The 22,309-nt window shown below is 35.5% G+C and overlaps 1 protein-coding gene across 2 annotated transcripts in view; it reads right to left on the reverse strand.

Annotated features, from left to right (window-relative positions):
- BTBD8 (BTB domain containing 8) overlaps window positions 1–22,309 on the reverse strand; it is a 42,931-nt gene that overhangs the window by 12,813 nt on the left and 7,809 nt on the right. The window contains exons 3-15 of one of the 2 annotated variants that reach the window (XM_042030212.1): window positions 20,920–21,170; window positions 19,937–20,054; window positions 16,836–16,925; window positions 13,708–13,788; window positions 12,568–12,664; window positions 11,856–11,944; window positions 11,539–11,641; window positions 7,296–7,478; window positions 6,355–6,492; window positions 5,199–5,328; window positions 2,593–2,654; window positions 966–1,539; window positions 516–606 (exon numbers count right to left, since the gene is read on the reverse strand). In XM_042030212.1, coding sequence (XP_041886146.1) covers window positions 516–606; window positions 966–1,539; window positions 2,593–2,654; window positions 5,199–5,328; window positions 6,355–6,492; window positions 7,296–7,478; window positions 11,539–11,641; window positions 11,856–11,944; window positions 12,568–12,664; window positions 13,708–13,788; window positions 16,836–16,925; window positions 19,937–20,054; window positions 20,920–21,170 — 2,007 coding nt within the window. Of the gene's footprint in view, window positions 1–515; window positions 607–905; window positions 1,540–2,592; window positions 2,655–5,198; window positions 5,329–6,354; window positions 6,493–7,295; window positions 7,479–11,538; window positions 11,642–11,855; window positions 11,945–12,567; window positions 12,665–13,707; window positions 13,789–16,835; window positions 16,926–19,936; window positions 20,055–20,919; window positions 21,171–22,309 lie in introns of both variants that reach the window. The other variant, XM_042030211.1, reaches the window with a different exon arrangement.

Consider the following 22,309-nt stretch of genomic DNA (forward strand, 5'->3'; position numbering starts at 1 on the left):
TGGCAATGTTTAATTATATTTAAACAAGCAATATATGTGTTTTAATGTGCCCACATACATAAACATTGAAAATGCAATATAAAAAGTAAACTTTTTGAAAATAAAAATGAAATGCATATCTATATTTTTAATTTATATATAAACATGTATATATAATGACCCATTTCACAATTTCACGGAGCTTCAGCTGTCTCCTGTCCAGTAGTTTAAACTAAACTATTCCAGAAATGGTAATTTTACAACACCTTGTGTAGTCATTAACTGTTCCAGTATGCAGAATTCTGAATCACCTATAACAATTTAAAAATTATTAGCATGCAACAGTCCAACACAAAAGCCAAACCAATTTTATCTTTACAGCAATGTTGCCAATAGCTAACTCAAATTGTTTTGCCAATAACATCCTACAGTCAACTGTTCTTAGATTAAAAAGAACATCTAATGATAGGTTTAATAGTTCACCTGAAACCTTTCTTCCCAAACTCATACACTCATGCACACATATATAAACATACCTGCTTGTTGTGACATTAGCCTCAAGCTCAGTCTTCTTTTTTTTGGTGGTGACTCCATTTGATACCTTCACAGATGCCTTTATTTTCACTACTGTAAAGTAAATTCAGAGTTAATTACAGGGGGAAATGCATTGCATGTAAGTACTGAAAAAAATCTAAAATATGAAGACCAGTTATTGAGAAGACCATACATGCTAAACTTGTAAAATATTTACTGTTTTAGATGGCTATTAATTGACCATAAAGTCAGTTAATACTCATTTACAGGGGAAGAAGGTAACTCTTATCAATTTATAGATTTTCTTAAAGCTTTCCTGGCTGGTTTTCAGTGTATGACCAGCCTGAGACTAATCAGAAGAGGACTCTGAAGAAAGAATTGTAAAAAATTACCAGTCTGTTTTTTCCCTTCCTCTACCAATTTATCCTCTTTGGGTTCCTCAGTCTGTTCACCTGCAGTCTGGATATCCATGTTTGAATTTGCTGACTTGCTGGAAGTTGCTGCTATAGTCACCAAGGAGGGAGATTCCTTCCCTGTGGTTTTTTTCAATGGCTTTGTTTTGTTCTGCATGCTTGAGGTTACTGTCAGCACTTTAGGTCTGGCACCTGCAATTTTTCCCTCAGGATTCTTTAGTCCTTTGCTACTTCCTGAATTTTTTTGTCCACTTGCAGATGATGTCTTTTCTGTATCTTGCTTGGTAAGCATGCTTTCAGCCTTCACATTTCCATTATTTTCTATTTTTGTCTTTATAACAGCTCTGGCCTTTGGCGAAGCAGCTTTTTCCCCAGGTTTAGAATCCTTAGTAATCTTGGAAACTAATTTTTTACCATCCTTCCCCTTTACATCCTCATGCTTTGAAGTCTTATTAACAGTAGTTCTATTGGTGGATGCATGTCCAGATGCTCCTAATCCATCAGATTTCATTTTATCTTGATTAGTGGAAGAATCTCCCCTGCAATCTTTCTTGCCGTGTTCTGCCCAGGAAGTATTCCTTATACAAACAGATGCAGTAGTATTTTTATTTAGCTAGGAAAAAAAAATAGCATCAGAAAAAAACCCAAACAAAACATTTGTAACACCAAACTATCCATAATCTGTAATTTCTGAAACACATCTACTTTTAAAGTAGTACATGAATCTAAAGCAACAAGATTCAACATAGAAATAGAGGTATATATATATATATATATATATATATACACACAGACATTTAAGCTCAGTTTGCTGGCTTTCAAGAATATTAAAATACTGCTCTATGTAGAGGAGACAGGAATATCTGAGTTTCACTTTTACTTTGAACAAATTACTCTGTAATATTTATTTATATTATTAGTGTCTGCTGAAGTAAAAAAAAATTTGAGTTATATGTGCATATTTTCCAAAAAGGAATAAAGACTACGCATTATTACAAACATAAAGCCAAAAACTATTTTACAATACATGTGATGTTTTTAACTACTACCAACAGCGTATCCACAGAGAAATGACAGTATCGATACTCTCAGGTAAAGAGGAACTCAAATATGGAGAATTAAGTGCATGAAAGGGAATCTTTGTGATACTAGTGTCATTGCAATGTATGCAAGACTGTCAAATCATGTGAAACCCATACTGGTTTTTTACCAATTAATAATGTAGTTTTCAGTGTGAGTTTCAATAGAAGAGTTGTTGAGTGCACTAAAAAATATTTTTCAGAGCAGGGAGTGTAACAGACTCAGTGTTGTGGTGGCTTGTAATAATAGCAGAGGTTCATTAGCTCAGTGGCAAACCATTTGCTCTGGGAAACAGATGAGTTTCATTATGTAGCAAGACAGGAATGTGAGATTCTGAACACAAATTCCTGCCTTTTATTTGCGCTTATTGGTTTGAAAATGTCACACAACACAGTCTGAGTCCTAAGATGTGTCCAGTAATGAACATTACTGATTATGCAGAAACAGTTTACAAGAAAATACAGATTTTTCAAAACCGAGGTCCATTAAGCAATATGGAAAATTAGTATTAATTTAAAACAAATAATGAAAATAGTTTTGTTTGCAGTTATTTGAATGTTTTTAATGTTTGGATATAAACGTTTACCTGAGAACTGGTGAATACAGGTTTTTTGCCAAGTCTTCGGTCATCACCCTTGTCAAATGCAGCTGTAAAAGGAACAAGCAGTTTCTTTACTATTTGGCAGGAAAAAAGGGGGACAGAAATCCAGCCAGCCTACTCAGTTAACATCATGTGAAATCAGAAAGCACTTCTTTGGGTCCTGTCATTATTCTAGAAAGGCTAATTTTGGTGACATAGCAAATGTTAAGTGGAAATACATGGTTTTATGTTTGGAACAAAAAATGTGGGATCTGTAATGACATCACATGGCCATAAGCAAGTTACTTAACTCTTCTGTTTCCCCATGTCCATAGTAAGACTTTTGTTTATCCAAGCTCAATTCATTTAAAGCTAGCAGTGCACTGAGACCTTTGAAAGTGTACAAAATTTACAAAAAGATACTTTCAAATTTAGAGTATTAATGACTTTTAACTGTATTGTTAATTATAAGATATTTATTTATACTATATAAAGAAAAGATTAATTACATTAAAGTAAATGAAATTAGTTTTCAAAACTGACGAAGCCAAAATACCTAAATGTACACACTAAGGTCATAGTGCCTCTTTGGATAGCATGCGGCGTAATGTCATGAGAATTATCTCTGTGATTGTCATGTGGAGTTTTCAGGCAGCGAATGCCTTTTTTTTATCTGATGTACTCTGGGAGGAAAGCAGTTTTCAACAAAGCTTTTAAATCAGTTGCACTTGTAGAATACAAAAAGGATATTTATAGACACTGTACAGACCCAGAATCGATAGGTTTCATTTATGTCTGTATTCATATTTCAGCTGAAGAAAAGGTTTTGCAAAAAATATATTAAAAATTTAGGCATTCAGTGCCTCATGTTCTGATGTGCTATACATGGAAACATTTTTTGTATGTATAATACAGAAATTCTGGTGAATTCTTACTAAAGATACTAAAAATAATTTTTATTTAGGTCTCTCAAAATCACACAAAAGGTATGCTGAAAATGGCACCCCAGGGATCTAATCCTTTTTCTAGCAGTGACTCTGCACATTAATACATACCAATATATTAAGACAAAATCCATATAAACTTGTGCCTAAGAAAACATAAGACAGGTTGTAAATGAAAGAATCACAATATCATCTCTCTTATTTTGGCATTTTTCCTCCTCTGTTACAGCTTTCTAAATCTATATAGGCTAAATTTCCAGGAGAAAAGCCACCACCAGAAATCTTTAAGATGAAAGTTGACCTAAGTTATCCTAGACATTTTTCACCTGAGGATTAAAATTTGTCTACCAATATTGTACAATCGCTTTGCCTGTAATTAAACCAGATAATTCATGCAAACATTTCAGCCTTTTCATATATAAAATGTATGCAACTTCAGTTAGAATTTAACCTAAAAGAAAACAAAACAATTTTTGGCAAGATGGAGTTTGGACCACTAAGACACACCTTGATTTTAAATATTTTTTTCTATTGAAAGCACTAGTGTAAAGTAGCTAAAACATCATTCACAATATATATATGATCATCTTAAAAGTAAACCACCCCAAATCAGAACAACCCACCCTTTTTTCTAAAGCCGACTCCTCTGCTCCTGAAGGATTTTATAATCAAGAAAGAAATCCTAATCCTGTTTTACAGAGTAGTATGAGATATTATTTGACTACATCCCTAAATCATGCTTAGAAAGACTGTCACTGCATCTTTCAGCATGTAAATGTAGAATAAAATTTTCATCTACCTCTAGGAATAAACATTTTTATAACTATTATATCCTAGCTACTATTTTCTTTATCAAAAGGGACATAAAAATGTTTATTTCTCCTTTGAATCAAAAGTGATTTGAATTCAGAGAAGTATGTAACATTCTTTTTTTTTACAACACTGTACTGTCAAAGCTAATATTAAACCATAACCCGAACTCCATCATCAGTTCCACATCCTCAGAATACTCGTGCACTTCAAAACAAAGGAGCGTTCAGAACAAAAACTCCTTTTTGTTGGAAGTGCTGTCTGTTAAAATGTTGAGAGCACCATGCAGCTCCTTAGGGGCTCTCTGCAGCAGCACACACAAGATCACAATGCCAATCAACCGAGGAACCCAGCTATCTGCATTTGTTCCCAGTGCACAGGATGAGCATTATGCAAGAGATGAGCAATATTTATACATCATGGAGAAAAAGATAAAGGACAGAAACGGAATTCATAGAATGGATAATCTGCTTTGTGCAAATTTAATTCATCCACAGCTCTTATCTCCTTAAAAATGAGGCAGATAAGGTTTTTAATCCTACTGCAGTGTTTTCAGTAATTTAGAGTAGCTGTAAATAAGAATAGAATCCATCTACATGATGGGGAGGGTGGGAGGTTTCTATCATACATACTCCTGAAAAGAAAAGCAGGGCAGACTCTTCACAGAAAATTACTTACTGATTCCCATGTTTGAAACTAGCTAAGCATGCCATCATGCTTCTATTCTAAAACACCACTTCAAAACACAAAGCAGCACAAATTTTAATTGAATTTGTATCAGGCTCCACAATTCCATCTGCATTGTATCTACTAAACAGATTGCTAAAAAATTCTAATGCCATTTGACGCCAGACATACCTGCTTGTATTTTCTGTTGATGGTCTGGCCTCATCAGCTTCCAGCCTTCTGTGTGACGAACAGCATAAAAAGACTGAACCAGGAAGACCCAGAGCTTATCACGCAGCGCCTGGATCTTGCACGTAAAACCCTGTGTTCAAGTAACAAATCAGCAGCTGGCGAGGGGCATATTGTCATAGCAACCAGTCATTATTCCTTTCAGAATCTACTTACTCCCTAAGCTAGATCAATGATGTCATCACTTATATTTTATAACGGTCTGGTAGATGGAGATGCTGTTTTTGAAGGATTATTGCCCACCACAGTGATTTTTTTCTGTACTTTAAAACCTACAAATTACAGCACTAGTAAGCACTACATTGCTCTCATTGCTCTTTTTTTCTTTTCTTTTTTTTTTTTTAAATGAACCCCATAATAGCTCTTCACTGTCAGCTGTGTCACAACAAGGTCAAATACTCCAGGGAAAAATAATGTATTTGATTAAATTTTCATTGCTTTGACCAAGTAGATCTACAATAGCACCAGACTACAGTAATTAATTTTTCATTTTTTTTTTTACTCTTTGTCATACTATTGATGAATTATTCCCAGAATTACAGTCAACCACAGCTTAAATGTCATTATTTAGATGTGTGAATATACACGGTATGTTACACACATGGAGCCTGACATCTCCACCCCATCCAAAAAACACACATGGGATTAAATGTCAGTCCTTGCTTTAGAGGACAGTCTTAAACAAAAGCAAATGTACCTGTGACCTTCACAAAAAGGGGGGGAAATATTTAGGGAGAATGAGAATAAGCTCTCTTCCCCTGTAAGTTTGAGGTAATGCAGCATTTTGGTAAGTTTTTTTCTTATCACAAATTAAAATTGATAGTAAAGATCAATGGGGCAGTGCTGCCCATAGGACTTATATTTTTGGTAATACACAGGAATTTTTTGATTGCCAGGATGGGGTTTCTCTTTAAAGTAAACAAATGTCTACATTATCTGTACTTCCAAAAGGATCTTGGATTTATGCAGATGCTTTTCTGTATGACCCCAGTTGCATGACTGAGCCATCTGAGTTCACACCGTATCATCTGATTTGAACCATGACATGAAACAATACTAGAATAGTTTTTCTACAAACACTGCACACTGAAGAACCTACCATCTCCTTCACATTTGCAGAGTCCAACAACATATCCATTGCTACAAGAAGAGAGCAGCTATTTTCATTATTAATGCTTTTTTCAATTGCACTGAAAATTAGTTCTAGAAGGTCAGGTTTGCTGCTCATTGCCTGTGCCTGAGGAAACAACAAAAGGCAGTTGTTTAAAACAAAAGCGTGTACTTTGTATGCAAAAGCATTACTGAGCAGAGACGATCTGCTATCAAGCTGTGCAGGAGGTATTCCAAAACTGAGCATCTTCTTTTGTATCCATTTCATAATCCCACCCCTCTCCAGGCCTCTAGCAAATTATCCTGAGGCCTCGCTCATTAACAGAAATTGTAGAAACAAGCACACTGTGATGAATTTACAGCCCCATGCAATTCTGGATCCAAAGACAAATTGTTTTAACATTTCCCTAATAATTTTTTTCACTCCTCTGTACATATTAAAAAACATATTTCACAGGAGAAATGAACTGGCTGGACGACTTGGTATGTTCTCACCAGAACATACAGCATTGCCACATTCGTGCAACTCACAATAAAAAATCAGAAGAAGTTTGAGTACACTGCTCATAATCCTGTAAACCCATGCTGTTATTCCAGGGATCTGAAAGCTTTTTTGGAGCTGATATCTATACTTATTACAACACAGAAACTGTCCCACTAAATCAATTGGAACCTTTGCTTAACTGAAGCACATAATCTGAATGCAGTATTAGCCCTGTGTATCAAAGTATTTATGTACTTTAAAACAAACCTGGAAAAACCCACCCCCCAAAAATCTTAGTGCTGCCCAAGTATTTTTAAAATTTTCCATAGAATTGTACTTCAAAACAAAAGTTGAAAGTATTTTGGTAATTTAACAGCCTGAACTTGCCAAAATGTCATATAATTCAATTTATTTGGAAGCATATAATAACTTGAGGGCACTTTTACCTGCAACAAAACAGAGAAGCTTTCACTTTGTACTACATGTGGGAAGTCTGCAACAATAAAGGTTACACATTCCTCATGTAACCGTGATGCCAAGGCCACAGCTGTCTCTGTCCATTTCACTCGGGGAAGGCTATTGATCAGCCGGTCACTCTCCATCAAACGGAAAGCAGCATTCTTGTGGTTCTTGAAACAGAAGCAGAAATTAGCCTGTTGCCAAGCAATTACCTAAAGAATTGCTGATTGTAAAGTAGCTCCTGTCCAGTTACTGAACTTTTACACAATAATGTCATTACTTCCCTTATTTAAATAAATTTGGATTTTTATAATTCTTAAAATTATATGTGCCTTTGAAACTAAAGCAGAAAAAGAAAAATCTATTGGTTCTGTTTTGCCTGCAGTTAGGTAGTAACATTTTCAGTAGATTTTATTATATTTTTTTCAACTGTGTCATTACATACTGCAGTCCTGAAGAAAATAAGGCAAATGTTAGCTGGAGAAGCTGAATAGAGAAAAAACATTATAGGTCACTGAAAGACGTAAGAAATTCTTGAATAAAACATCTAAGTTGAGGTTTTACGTGGGTGTGGATGGCCTAGCATTCGGGATACAGAGAAAACTTTTTCATAATTATGAATCCTTTTGCTTTATTTAAAGGAGTCAGACAACAAATATTTATCTTCCCAGATGGAGTTTTAACTGAACTTACCCTCTTTGTTGTCTAAAGTTTCTCAAAGAAAAGTAACTGTGATGTTTCTAGTTACATTCCAAACATGCAAACAGATTTGCTAATATTTATTACCCTGGTCTGTGTCTTTGGTTCTTTCATGCATGGCATCAGCACAGTACCTGAGGGCAACTTCTACTGGCAAACACATCACTTGAAAAGAACTTGGAATTTATGGTTATCCACATTAGAATGGCCTGAAAGCTCTATTCAACATGACCTAGCAGGACACTGATAAATTATGCAGTAACACTTGAAAAAGCAACAATTCAGATAAATATTTGACACAAAAACCCCAACTGCAAATTCAGATCACAATCACATTTGTCCTATGCAACTTAAAAAGCAGGGAGTACCTTCTTTGTGCATATTACAGTTGAAAGAGAAAATCTGGCCATCCATTGTTAAAATATATTTTAAAAACTATTTTACTCATCTCTGGGCAAACTCAGTTTGCTTCTCTGCAGATCACGTAAATTAACAATTACATATATGCTTATGGGTTGATTTTGCTCCCACTGGACTCAATTACAAGCTTTTTGAATTGCCTCGAATTCAACCCCTGCTCACAAGGCAATAAGCATTTACTCCCATTAGACACTTAGAGTGAAATATAAAATGCCTTCACTGACTTCTAATTAAATCAGCACTTTGTAGAAGTGGTTCTAACTGAATTTTACTTCTCTCATTGTACTTTTTTTCCTACGCATTGTAAAGTGGACTCCACTTTACTTATCTAAAACTCCAGTAATTTTCTTGCATGAGTTTGAGACATCAGGGATAGGTATACATAAAGCACCTGGAGAGTGCTTTAAATGGCACTCCCATTTTAATGTTTCTGTGTTCATGATTGTGGTTTCCCAGTGATTTTCCCATTAGCAATCTCCTTTTCTTTGCACCTTTTTTCCCTCTAAAGGGCTGTCACATTAACTAGGTTTTACATTTCCAGCATCGGTAAATGAAAGGATCGGCAGAGTTATACTGTTTAACTGGGTGTAACTGTTAGTTTTACAGCAGAGAACTCTAGCAGCAGAGAAAAAGGATAGTAAATCATACAGTAGCCCCTGCAAAATTAATGTAAGACCTTTTCTTCTTCCTCCCTCAAGCAGCTTTAAAGCATTTCTGCAGATTGCAAAAAACTCCCCTGGGAATTCCACAAGTTTTTGGAATGGGTGTCTTAAACGCTTAAATGAATGCTCACCAGAACCATTCTCTGGACAGAAGAGGCTTATACTTTATTGTTTAATTTTGCAACTCTAGACGCTTTCAAGACTTGAGTCCATAAAATACCAGTGAATCTTGCAAAGACACACCAACACAAATTTTAAATCATTAATATGGGAACTAAAACACACTTTAGTCCAAACTGCAAAAACCTTCCAGAGAAGCTGGGTACACAACAGGGGCAGTACCAAGTACCACAGTGCCATGACTGTTCTGCAAATTCTGGCAAGGTAGCACATGTATTTCAACACAAACTGGAACCACAGCATCTTTATATACTAGAATAAGCAGAGGGGAAGGAAGGCCTGAACATTTACCTTTAAACTGTCCCAATAATGTTGCAAAAGGGCCTAGAGAAGATGCTAGAACTGTGTCTACGTGCACTTGTGGCTACAGTACACACTTGAGGTAGTTTGGAGTTGGAGATGGGTGGTGGTTTAACTATGAACAGCTGTGTAGATCAGAATGAACTGATCTATATCTGAAAATGTTACTTAAAACATCTCAAATTTTATACAATTTAATACAAAGCTGTGTGCATATTTTATGAGGAACAGCTCAGTTTAATGGTCTAATATGGGGGCAGAACACCCAGCATCTCAAGATACTAGGCATACTCTTGAGCTGCCATCTTTATTCTGTTAGATTTATGCATTGTGGTAGAACTGCTCAGGTTTTATAACTGTGGATATTCTCAAGCTTCTCTTGATCACAGAAGCACAGGTGAGCTGGAAGGTACCCTCACGGATCACTTGGTCCAACTCCTGGCCCTGCACAGCACCACCCCAAGCGTCACACTATGTGCCTGAGAGCACTGTCCAAACACTTCTTGAACTCTGTCAGGCTGGTGCTGTGAGCACTACCCTGGGGAGCCTGTTCCAGTGCCCAACCACCCTCTGGGTATAGAACCTTTATCTAATCTCCAGCCTAAAGGCACACAGCTCTGAAATCTGTCATTTTGCAGGCTTTCACCTAAATATGCAGTTGCAGCTGCCACTCATAGCTGACCTGCTGGCCTCAGCACTTTAAGTACTTCACCATAGAATTCCTGAAAAAAACCAGTCCCAAGAAGGCTTCACAGTCCTTCCAGCAAGGGGTAGATCTTGGCCAGAACCATTTAAGAGTGCAACTCTTGAACCAGAGGTATGTTTGACAGTGTGCACGGCCATACGGAGCTATTTAGTTTGTGTAACACGGTAACACAGACAGGGCGACAAGGACTTCAGCATGCGATATATGAGATGCCACATATTTAGTTGTCTGTTGTGTGCTAGAACCAAAATCATGTTGTGAATGTTACCTGAGCTAGTTAGATTACATTTTGTCTGTGACATTCCACACTACAGCTACATATATAGACCAGGCATGTTTGGCAGCAGCTCTACTGATTTACGTTTATTTCTACATACTTTTCATATCTGTTACAATTCCGTGTATTTACAGGCTGAGTACTTGACCAAATTTCTGTTAACAGGTCTAGTTCAAATCAGTTACCTTAAGTCAGCTCTGAGCACAGTTTTATACAGAAATACAATTAGAAAATACTTAAATTTAGGCAGGTCTAAATTGGAACAATGTAAGTGCGTGCCACAAAAAATGAAAGCGGAGATTTGGGGGGGACCAGTGTAGTACTTTTATCTGAGAAGTAAAAGATATGGGTACTATACTGCTACTTTATTTTTGTAAAGTCAGCCTGCCTGTAAACAAATAGCTTGTGATCATTGACAGCCAGTGACCACCTGAGGTCTGAAAATAAAGAAGTCAATTTTTTCCAAATTAGAATACAGGTAAAAATGAAAAGGCAATCACAAATTATGTAACACAGCGATTGATACACTGATTTCCTGTTCTTCACTATCCAAATACATAACCAGAGAATCATAGGATGGCCTGGGTTGGAAGGGATCTTACAGATCATCTAATCCCAGCCTCCCTGCTGTAGGCAGGGACACTTTCCACTAGACCAGGTTTCTCAGAGCCCCCCCACCCCGAGTCTGGCCTTGAACACTTCCATAATGTTGCATTATGATGTCACAGTTGTGTTTCATAAACATATTTTCTATTATTATGGTGGACTTGGATGTGATGATCACTAGACTGTGTGTCACGAAGCATAACAATGGCATCTCGCATCAAAATAGTTTTTTAAATTATTATTTTAATTGGAACTTTTACATAGTATAAATGTACTACATATTTAAGATACTGTATTTATTATCTCTTAAATTACATTGTACAGCGAAATAAGGAAAAAAATTTACATTGCTCTATTTTTATACAAAGCACACTACTTACCAAAGAGTTAATCAACATAACAAGACAATTGTTCTGAAGTTCAGTAGGTAAATTGGCAAAGCTTTTCTCTGAAAAACATCTTGCAAAATGTTTTCCTACCCATCTGTTAAAAAGAGAGCCATTCTTAGGTAAGGAGATGAAAAATGTTCTATATTCACTTTTTAGCATAAGTGATACCTCTGAAGTATTGTGAAGAAAAAACATGTTTAAAATGTGAACATTTCATATGCCAAAATAAACCCTATCTTGCAAAATAAAATATTTTCAACAGAAAGCAGATAAATTAAAAATAAAATATTTTATTTTATTTTACTTACCTCATGCAATCAGCATATAGGTTTTCCACTCCCATTGAATGAGCAATGGCCATGCATTCCAGTACAGGTTGCTGTTTGCCAGGAGCAGGCTAGAGTTGTTAGAAAATTATCACAATTATTGTACATTTTGATTTACAGAAACCATACAGAAGTACAAAATCTTTAGTTCAAACAGAAGTAATGTCAGCTGCCATGATATTTATGTTTGTTTGCCTTTATGCAGTCACCTATTTCCACATGTCAGTAAAGTAGGATTCAGCCTCATAAGCCTAATGCATGAAAATGCTCAACTCTACGCAGGTGCTTGTTTTTAAACCAATTTTAATTGAACAGACTTTTTTTTCTAAATCTATGCCCATGAAACGAGATATGCAAATATAAAGCGTTTGCACATGCCCACCAAGAACAATTACATTTACAATGGCACATATTAAACTATACTCAGCATGATTTAATACATTGAATTAATCATGTGGAATACTGCTTTTAATCAGCTGGGGTTTCCAAGTGTCTATAAATAGGTGGATGATATCACAGGCCTTATTCCCACCATCAATCCCAGATTCACACCTAAAAACAGGGACTGTTGACTTCAGCCAACACCTTGACTGCGTAGTTCTCACGTATCTTGTCACTTATGATTAAGTGTTAACTAATAGATTCAAAATTCTCAGGCTCTATAGCTCACAAAGTAGCAAGAGAAGTGACATACCTTTTGGAAAAAATCGCAGTAATCTCTTTTCAAAATGTAGATAGCTACTTCTTTTAGCCCATCCAGCCCATACATATCTGCAATGCCCAACATGCGACTAAAGAGAAAGCAGTAGCAACAGGAATAAAAAAATCCTTGTGATATATTCATTTTGCTTACAGGACAATTTACATGCTAACTTCACCTCTTTGTTCAGTCAGAACTTACTGCAGAAATAGACTGATAACCAAAGTGTGACACTTACCAAAGAATAATCTTCAAAACAGAAACATATATTGACCTAATAATAATCTCCCAGCCATCGAATTCAGCCTATATAGAAGCAAGCCTCAGCCACTAGCTGAGAAACTGTTTAGGAGACTCTCAGTTTCCCTATTTTAAGGATAGCAAATGAAAAAAAAACATTTGTGCCAGCGGAGTTTTGGAATTTTGTAGGGTTTTTTCCAGAGATTATGTAAAAGGTACTGATGACATTCTTAGAAAGCAGAGTGAGCAAACTATTAGTTATTTTATATAATAATCAATACCATAGTTTTATTTTCTATATCAATTCATTAGCTATACACTGATATTGGGACATATAAACAATTCCATATTTTTAGGAAATTGTAGCATTTTCATGTTTAGTGGCTGAGTTCATCACCTAATATGTAAATGGTTTCAGAGAATAATTCACAAATTTCAGAATTTACTTCATTAATACAGGATTATGTATAAAACGGTGATTAAAAACTATCCCAGAAGAAAATGCCAACATTTACATTGGTTCCTGTATATCATCTTTCATGGATCTAAGACTAACTACTTAGCCTTCTCATCAAGTTGAGTGATTATTAAAAAATAAATTAAAAATATTAACTATTATATACTATCACACATTGTATATATTATTCTGAAAACTAAAAGGAAGGTACAGGCAAATTAGGAATTATTTTGGTATTAAACATCGTCCTGTTTTTCATTCTCCTCATAGAGTATTCCAAAAACAGCTGGCACACCTTTTCCAGTAGCTGTCAAATAAATAAGATTTCTTCAACAGCTTTATTTTTGGAATTTTCCTTTTGACTTTTAACTGAGAAAATATAGAACAAGCAAACAAGCAGAAATTACAATTAAAAAAAAATAAGATTTGACATATACCCAACATCAACTTCGTCTGGGAAGTCCAAAATAGCTCCATATATAAAATGCAAGATGACACTCATTTCTGCATGGCTTATGCTGCAAAAAAGAAGAATGAAAAAATACAAATAAAGACATGCCCATAATAAAATGCATCCCATTTCTTAACCAAAGGAAGTTGGTCAAAAAGCTGATACATCATCCAGCTGCTCTGTGAATGGAAGGTGAATGATCTGATAAAATTAAAGCAGTAAGATTTTGCAACGCAAAACTATCTAAATGGACGACAATTGGGGTGAATTTAGCTACTCAATAGTCTTGCTGAAATTTTCTAACACTTTAAATCTTTAAAAGTAAGTAATAAGTAGACTAATACTAATAACTATATTATTTACGCTGATAATATGGAGGAAGGATTTTTCATCATTGCCAAGCTCTTTACTAGCAATAAGTCAATATTAAGTAACTATATAATTGTTTTATTATAATTACTCTAAGTCTTTATTTTATGACATATTTATCTTTTGCAACACTAAAAATACATTTAGTAGTTCTATTACAGTGCTAAGTAGAAATGTTACTCAGAATATTTAGAAAGTCTTTATTCAGATTAAGAAAGCTGCAAGTCCTACACAGTAGTGTTTTGCATCCTTTCACAGTCCCAGCATCATAATGCAGAAAGGCACAGAATGCCTAAATGATGGACATGATCTGAACACCACTTTCTTGTACTTGTGCACATACATTTTTGTGTGCAATCTTTAGGACCCACAAGTGCTCTGTGCATTAGTATAAATGGAAGAGAGTCATGCAGAGCTAAGACCCTTTAAACATTAGACATGTTTAAGCAATTGAAATTGATGACTAAAAACAAAAGGAAAAAAACCCAGCGTTGCAACATGCAAAGAAGCAAAATCAGCACAGTTGTCTCCCTGTATATCAGCACATACAATAGCCATAAAGGCAGAGAGAAGGAGCTTCCCCACAGTCTTGACAGCTGTTACATTAAGCAGAATTTTCATTATTTCAGAGTAAGCCATATACTTCATTTATAAGTTATGTCAAAGACAGCACAGAAACCAGGACTAAGCAGAAAAGTGAACTGGAAAAGGTAAAATTATGAATATAACCCATAATAGCAGAAATTATGCAACATTGGCATGAGAATAGTCTCATATAAGGATTTAGTACTTCTCAGGAGAATGCCTATTCTGAAAAATAAGGATGAAAATTTCTTAACCACAGAGAAATCAATTACAGAGAGAGAAGTGTAAACACCAGAGTAATTGGTGACTATCAGCCTCTAAAACACCATAAAAACTAAGGAATAAATTAAATTGCAAGTATATTGTTTTGTAAGGATTTGGAAGTTATAATCAAATCGACAGATAACCTTTCTGATTTTGCAGTAGTATTTTTACACTGACAGAAAACTAATATGAATATTTAAGAAAGTATCACTTGACCAATTTTATATTAACACAAAGCAGTTACATTTTGCAGCACTGTAAGGTACACAGTTCTTTCTGAAGAAAACTGAGTCAGCCAACAGCTAACATGTACATGGATCAGTACTCCTTTGCTTTTAAAGGAAATTGAATGTATTTCAGTAGAGTTTTCTGATACTGAAAAGAACTAACCTGGCAGTCCCCGGCTTATCTATGAAGTCTTAAGTATTCATCCTACTCTCAATTATTCTCACACAGAAAGCCACGGTGAATGTCATACATGAAATCCCTATTCGTGCTTGGTCTTTGCATATTAAGTCCTTTAATTAATTAATTCTGAGTTAAATATTTTTAAATTGAATGTTAAAATGACCCATCAGCCCAGGTACAAAAATCCAGTTCCATTATCACTGTTTTCAATTGTTTAAAGTAGTTTATTAAGAGAGTTGCACCCTTCCCAGTTAAAATTTTCCCAGTTAAAAATCACAAACTTGCCCCTTCTCAAACTTCAAACCACCTATACGCCATAAGAGTTACCTTTCCTGTGTTTACTGTATACTTTTACAAGTGTTTTGAGATGTGTTGGATGTATTTTAATACCTTTTTTTTGGTGTTTTCACTTGCATTCTGATTCCAAGGCCAAAACCCTAATTCTAATAGCCAGTAGATACTTTTAGCTACAGAGCCATTACTCTGCAGGCAAGCTCCATGGCAACCTGAATACCTGAATTTTAATGAAGGCATTGTAAGCTCCCTTATCTCAACTAATACCCCCCCCCCCCTTACATCGATGAGCCATTGGTGGACGGAGATGATCCATCAAAGGGAAAGCACCAATCGCTTTGGACCGAAGGGGCAGGCTGTGGGCGGACTGGGGGTGGAGCAAAGACACTATAAAAAAGATGAAGCATAGAGGCGGGGTCTCTTTTCCCCTCTTGCTCGCTCCGGGCTAGCTGTGGGAGGTGTTGGTGCTGGGCATTCAAAGCCTTACCCCTTTTTAAGGGGCTTTTAGTAATTTTTTTAAAGTCAGCCCAGCACTGCAAGTTCTTTTTCTCTACCTGAGGTCTAGTGCTGTCTCAGCCAGAAGATCTCAAATCCATGCGCTCCTGGGGCATACCATCTGCTGAGCCATAGGATCCCAAGTTTTTATATTTTTCTAATTTCTGTAATTTTTCAATTTTTCTGTTTTCAGTAAATTAATCTTTTTAAGAGTTGTCTCATTTCTCACAGTGAACAAGCATGCTAGGTAAAATTGCTTTCGTATATGCTGCTGGAGTATCACAATTAAACACTACTTTAGGAAATGTTATTTGTCTTTACATTGTAAATATACTTATTGTACAACTAAGTATGAAAATTACGTTGTTCAGACACAGTATTTTTCATGACGCATACAAGAAGTGAAAGAAAACAATTCTCAAGTAGATTGTGAATATTAAAACATACTCTACACAAAAGGATTAGTGCCCTTCTGCTGATGAAAAAGACTTTTCTGAATCAGCTAACAATATTAACAAATACACTTCACACAGTTTCATCCTGAAGTCAAAACAGTACTCAGAAGATGTATCAGGCTGGAGAAAAGTGTCAAGGCATATTAATCTTCACCGCTCTATACACAGCGCTGTTGTTACATATTTGCAGTGATTGTAAATTGCCTACCTTTGCTCCCACACGACTTGAAGAGACAACACTTACCCTTGAAGAGTGATGTGCTCTTGGGAGCTCTCAGCCCAACTTCCACTCAGCATAGCAGCAAAGTAACTAGATCTGGCACATAAAATGGCCCTGAGAGAGAAAAAGTAAACATTATTCCACTACATACAAATATTCATGATGAGACTCTTTGATAACATTGAGTTAAATCTTTGCCCTTTATGCATTAAGGTGTCAGCTGTGTCTGCATGCCTTTCCTTTGAGTATGTTTGGAACGTCAAAATATGCTACAGAAAAAAACCAAACAGTACTCTATAAATTTTTCAGTTAAAGCTTGTTTATAGTATGACTTTGAGATTCACACAGAGGAAGTCTATTACCCCAAGTATCTTCCTTTCATATAAAATTTCACATTTATTTCTCCTGTTTTATTTATCAAATAAGAATAAATAACCTTGTTTATACAGCTCCATTATAAGTAATTATATTCTGAACATCTTAAATTCTTCTTATATTACAAAATATGTATTTATCAAAGTTTTAAGTATGTAATGTCTCGTATTTAGAATTTGCTACCCACCAAAAGTCAAACAGAACTTGATATTAACATACACCAGGACAATATGATGTGGTTTCACAGCAAGAGCTATCAGTTCCTTCTGTTTACACTTACTACCCTTCTATATTTAAAAGGCACAGCTGGCCATAATGGGGCTAATTCAATTTAGTACTACTTCCATAGAAAAGAATAAAGAACCCCCAGAGCAGCAGTCTGTGGAGCTCAGTATCTCTACCATTATCAGTCTTCAAAATATCAGGTAAGAAGACCTTTGCAACAGGAGCTTTTAAGGTGGAAGTGCAGTGGCAGAAAGAAGACAAGATAGTGGGTGAAAACTGCTTTATGATTTCAGTTTTCCAGATCCCCACCAGTTACAGTGTTAGTCTTTATGTATCTTATCTGGGTTACTGCAGCCACAGATAATATTCTCATACATAGAATTTTTTCATGACACTTATTCAGCTTCCTATTATTTATAAAATTAGCTTATGTCACATATTTCCTGTGGCAGAGAAAGCAAAATGTTATACTAGGCATGAGAATCCTTTCTGTTACATGTATTTGTTGTCTCTTAAAACGTCTCTGAGCACTCTCATTTTGCGTAGGAAGAAGCAAGAAGAATACTATTTCTGGTCTCTTCTAGTCATTACATATTCTGTATTTTCTCATCTCCCTTCCCTCCTCTGCTTCAGAAGTCTCAGTACTTTAAATTAGAAGCTTCTCGCACATTCCTCCTGTGAATCATCCAGCAAAAATAATAACAACAAAGCTCTTACTGAACGTTTCATATCTCAGTGAAATACGTCCACATGTAAATGGGTATTACATCCTAACTTGAAGTATATGAAATTCTGGATACACACTCGATCTTTTTTTTATAAGATACAATAACACAGTATCTTAGAGATATGGAATACACTTATCTCCAAGTTTTTATTCCCTTCCAAATAAATTTTAATAATGAACAGTGATCAACCAACTTCAAGGGCATAGTTAGAGTGGATACTTCAAAGACTCATTTTAAATAAGACAGGTACTTAGCAGAATAAGGACAAGTATGCATTACCTAAGTTTAAATTTTATCAGCATATATTTAGAAAATATATGGAGATACCAAATTATTGGGAAATAATTTTATCTGTGCTTTCCTACTGCGATGGTTAGTGCCAGTTTTATTATCAAACAAATCTGACTTGCTTCATGCAGAGCTCTGTAAGAATACAACACTAGGAAGACAAACTAGCAACACTAAAATCTATTGGAAGTTCACAGGACTTCATGAGAAAGTAAGGAATACTGACACAAGTGGTGGGAGACTGTGAGGGTCTAACCTGTCTCCTGTTTGAGAACTTAAAAAAAAACCCCTTATAGTAAGTAAATCATTCTGGTGCTTTCACCACAATGATACTGAAAGTTACATTGCCCTTATTAGCTCCTACTGCTCACATGATGCAGTGCTAAAACGAGCTCAAGACCTGTGTCTGTTTCAGAACATCCTTGTTTTCTCTGATTTACTGCCGCATTTTTTGATGCTAGTTAAGCTAGATCGATAGCTCCAGGCAGTTAAGTGGCCTAAATTAAAGAAGCTCTACTGATAGAATCTCTTTGCTACACTATTTTTTCTGCATTAAAGCATTTGTTTATCAAACTTACGTATCTGAGAACATATTTTATAGTGTAGACCAGAAGAAACATTCTTTACTACACTACATTCTGAAAAGGTAGCATACATCCAAATTCTATTATTTAAAAAAATAAAATACACCCCCCCACTATTATGACATATCTTCTATAAAGATATTATAATGTCAGTAATAAACTGCACACCCCCTCCCCATTTTATGTTGAGAAAGTACTAAAAATAGTGGAGGGTTTTTATAGTCACTCTGTTATTTATATACTCAAAGGGAACAAAATACAGGCTGTGTAGTTTGCTATCTCAAATGCAAATAGACTTATATCAAAGGTACATGGAATGGTACTGACACTTCAATTTGCTTTCCCAAGCCACAAGAGTACGATCAGCCAAAGTTCTTAAACGGTCTTGGACTTTAGATCTAGTTAAGTCTCCCAACAATCTTTACATCTACATAACTGAAGTAATGAAAACAAAATCAGATTTTATATGCAGATTCTGAAGAGCAGAAAAAAAAATTACTACTCCAGAAATTTTCTGCCTGTATGGAAATTTTATTCAGCATTAATAACTGAATAGTTTATTAGTAGATTTTTTGTTTTCTTAACAGAGCACAGATTACTTTTTATTGTTTCGTATTTCATATATATACAAATGTAGCAAAAGAATCTACAAGTATTTATATGAGTATATACTCAATATATGAGTTCACAGTGGCAATCTTAGAAGTGCTAAAAGCGCAGTTGTTTTCAAAATAGTTGCTGTTGATAAATTATATTCATTAGTATCAAAGTACAGCCACTCCACACGTAAGACCTAAAAGCTGGAACAGTTCACAGCTAGGGAACAGCACCAGCAATACTTCCTACAGATATACAGTAATAACAGTAGCATTTTTTACCAGATGGTTATTGATTGAAAAACGTTTTACTGTAAATACTTATGTACCTGTGAGCTTGAAAATCTTTGCCTTCTATGCAAATATTAATATCTGGACAACAGCAATTCTTGTAGAGCATCAATAAGTCTTCCCCTAATACAGACGCAGTTTCTACTCTGGAATTACCTGCATATGGGGAGAAATAGCTGTTTTCACTTTGTCAGGTGCACAAGGGACTATTGACAGAGCACAGACAAAACATTTCAAAAGATTCTGACGTAATTAAATTTTTTATTATTGCATATTCAAGCTAGGATTTTCCTTAAAAGGTTTTCCAAACCTTGCTTTTTACTTCTTATTTTGACTTATCAGAAACTTGACCAATGCTCCATATTTGGTATCTACAGAAGTGCTAGAGTTACTCTTTTTTAAGATTATGCACCCAGTTCATTTTTTTCTGCAGAGATCCAGAACCTCTGCACTAAAGAAGAGTAGTCCCTGAGGAAATTCAGGGTCATGCAGTGCTACAGGCTTCTACCTGAACATATCTGCTGCTTGAGCCTGTGTTACTGACACAGCTGTAGCAGCCAACACCTCTGGGGGAGATGCAGTTAAACATTTCCTCGTATTATTTCGTTCAGAGCTGTGGTATGGAAAGATTCCAGAACCCTCATAAAACAACGGTGGAACTACTGCAATTTGCTAGGAAAGGAAAACAAGGGAGATACTCTGCTGTGTGGAAGTCCCACATGTTAAGGAGTGGAGCTCACTGTATTCCAGGGAAAAGACAGGATATGGTGATGACCATGCCTGATGCCTGACAATTCCAGATTTATTACACCACGCATTGTCTGGGAACTGTGCCTGCCTAACTTCTGCAGCAATTCATTTCTTCAAAGTGTGAGAGAATGAGGTGGGCCATAGAAAAGAATATCCATGTAAGCTGTGCTGTAACAATAGTTCTAATTTTGCCTGCATTTTTACAGCTGTAGAAGTATTTGAACAATTATTTAAAACACAAAAAGAGAAAAAAGTGTAATTCCAAACCTACCTGCAGCGGCTTTGTTGCTTTCTGCATCAATGACTGCTTCTGGAATTTCTTCCTCAATACCAGACAAACAAACAACTCCTTTCTGCACAGCTCCACTTGGAATATTCTGATCAATTGGTGTTCTTTTGCTTTGTCCAAGACAATTTACATTTTTTTGAGTGTTCTGCAGAGTAATAGTGTTCCCTTCTTGTATTTTCCTCATAACCAGCTCCTCAACTTCTTTAAGATTTATATCAGATGAATATAGAATCCTAGAAGATGACACTAATTTTTACTCCCGTAATTTTTTAATTGAAGAAAACAAATAAAAAATTACATTTTTTTCCATCTAACAAAATTCATGACCAGAAAACAAAGAGCTGGACTCTGTGGTGCTTAAAAAACCCAACCTTTTAAAAATGTATCTCTGGAAAACTTATTCCTGAAAATTCTTGAAAAGCATAAACAAAATAATAATAATAAATAAAATAATAAAAAAGCACCACAAAATACAGAAACCTTCTAACATCAAGGTTACAGTATAAAAATCATAAAAATTGCATAGAGATATAAATGAATTGGAGATATGAATTTCAATTTCAAAGGAAGTACTTAAAGCACAAAAATTTGCAGTTAAGATTACCCAAGAATTTTCACTTTGCCCATGTAGTAATTCCAGCTTCCCACTTTCCCATCTGTTTCACCAGCTTATTTTTGGCTCAAGATCTGGAAAGGCTAACAAAGCCTGCAGTCTGTGACTGCAAAGATCTCATATTTATGGAAACATAACTGCACTCCAGCACAGATAACACATTTTATCCTTGGTTTCATACCATATAGATGAAGTTAACAAAATTTAACAGAAGAGCTACAGTTACTTTGGATGTAGCAGACATACTCAAGAGATCTGCTTTAGTCACTCACTCCATGGCAAAGAGGCTTTTTTGTTAATACTCAGAGAACAGTAATTTGAGCGTGTTATTTGAACACTGTACTCTGAAGGGGCAGAGAAAACATACGAAGAAGTAATCTTCCTTCTTAAGTCCTGTATTTAAAGGATTGAGACAGGTAGAATTTTTTTGTCTATGTGATACAGGTCCTCACCAGGAGAGAATAAGGAGAAACAAGAATGTAGGGAATGAGAATTTTACTATTTTATTAGATTTTGAAAGCAAGGGCCAGGAAAGGATGTAACACATAATAAGATTTCACATGGAACGAGTAAGGTATTATTTTAAGGTTGTTGTGTATGTATGTGCTGTCAGAACTCCCAACCTGTGAACTGACCACCTATTGCTTTTCATATTTAAAGTGCTTTCCAACCTAGCATTAATAGCATGAGGGAAAGACAAGTAACAACATGCCATATTACCAAGAACAGGAGCAAAAGTTGCTTGATGGAGCAGGGAGA

The sequence above is a fragment of the Corvus kubaryi genome, unplaced genomic scaffold (genome assembly GCF_017639235.1).
Source record: "Corvus kubaryi isolate FWS band 111438036 unplaced genomic scaffold, C.kubaryi_AGA036_p1.0 37334, whole genome shotgun sequence".
Taxonomy (NCBI): Eukaryota; Metazoa; Chordata; class Aves; order Passeriformes; family Corvidae; genus Corvus; species Corvus kubaryi.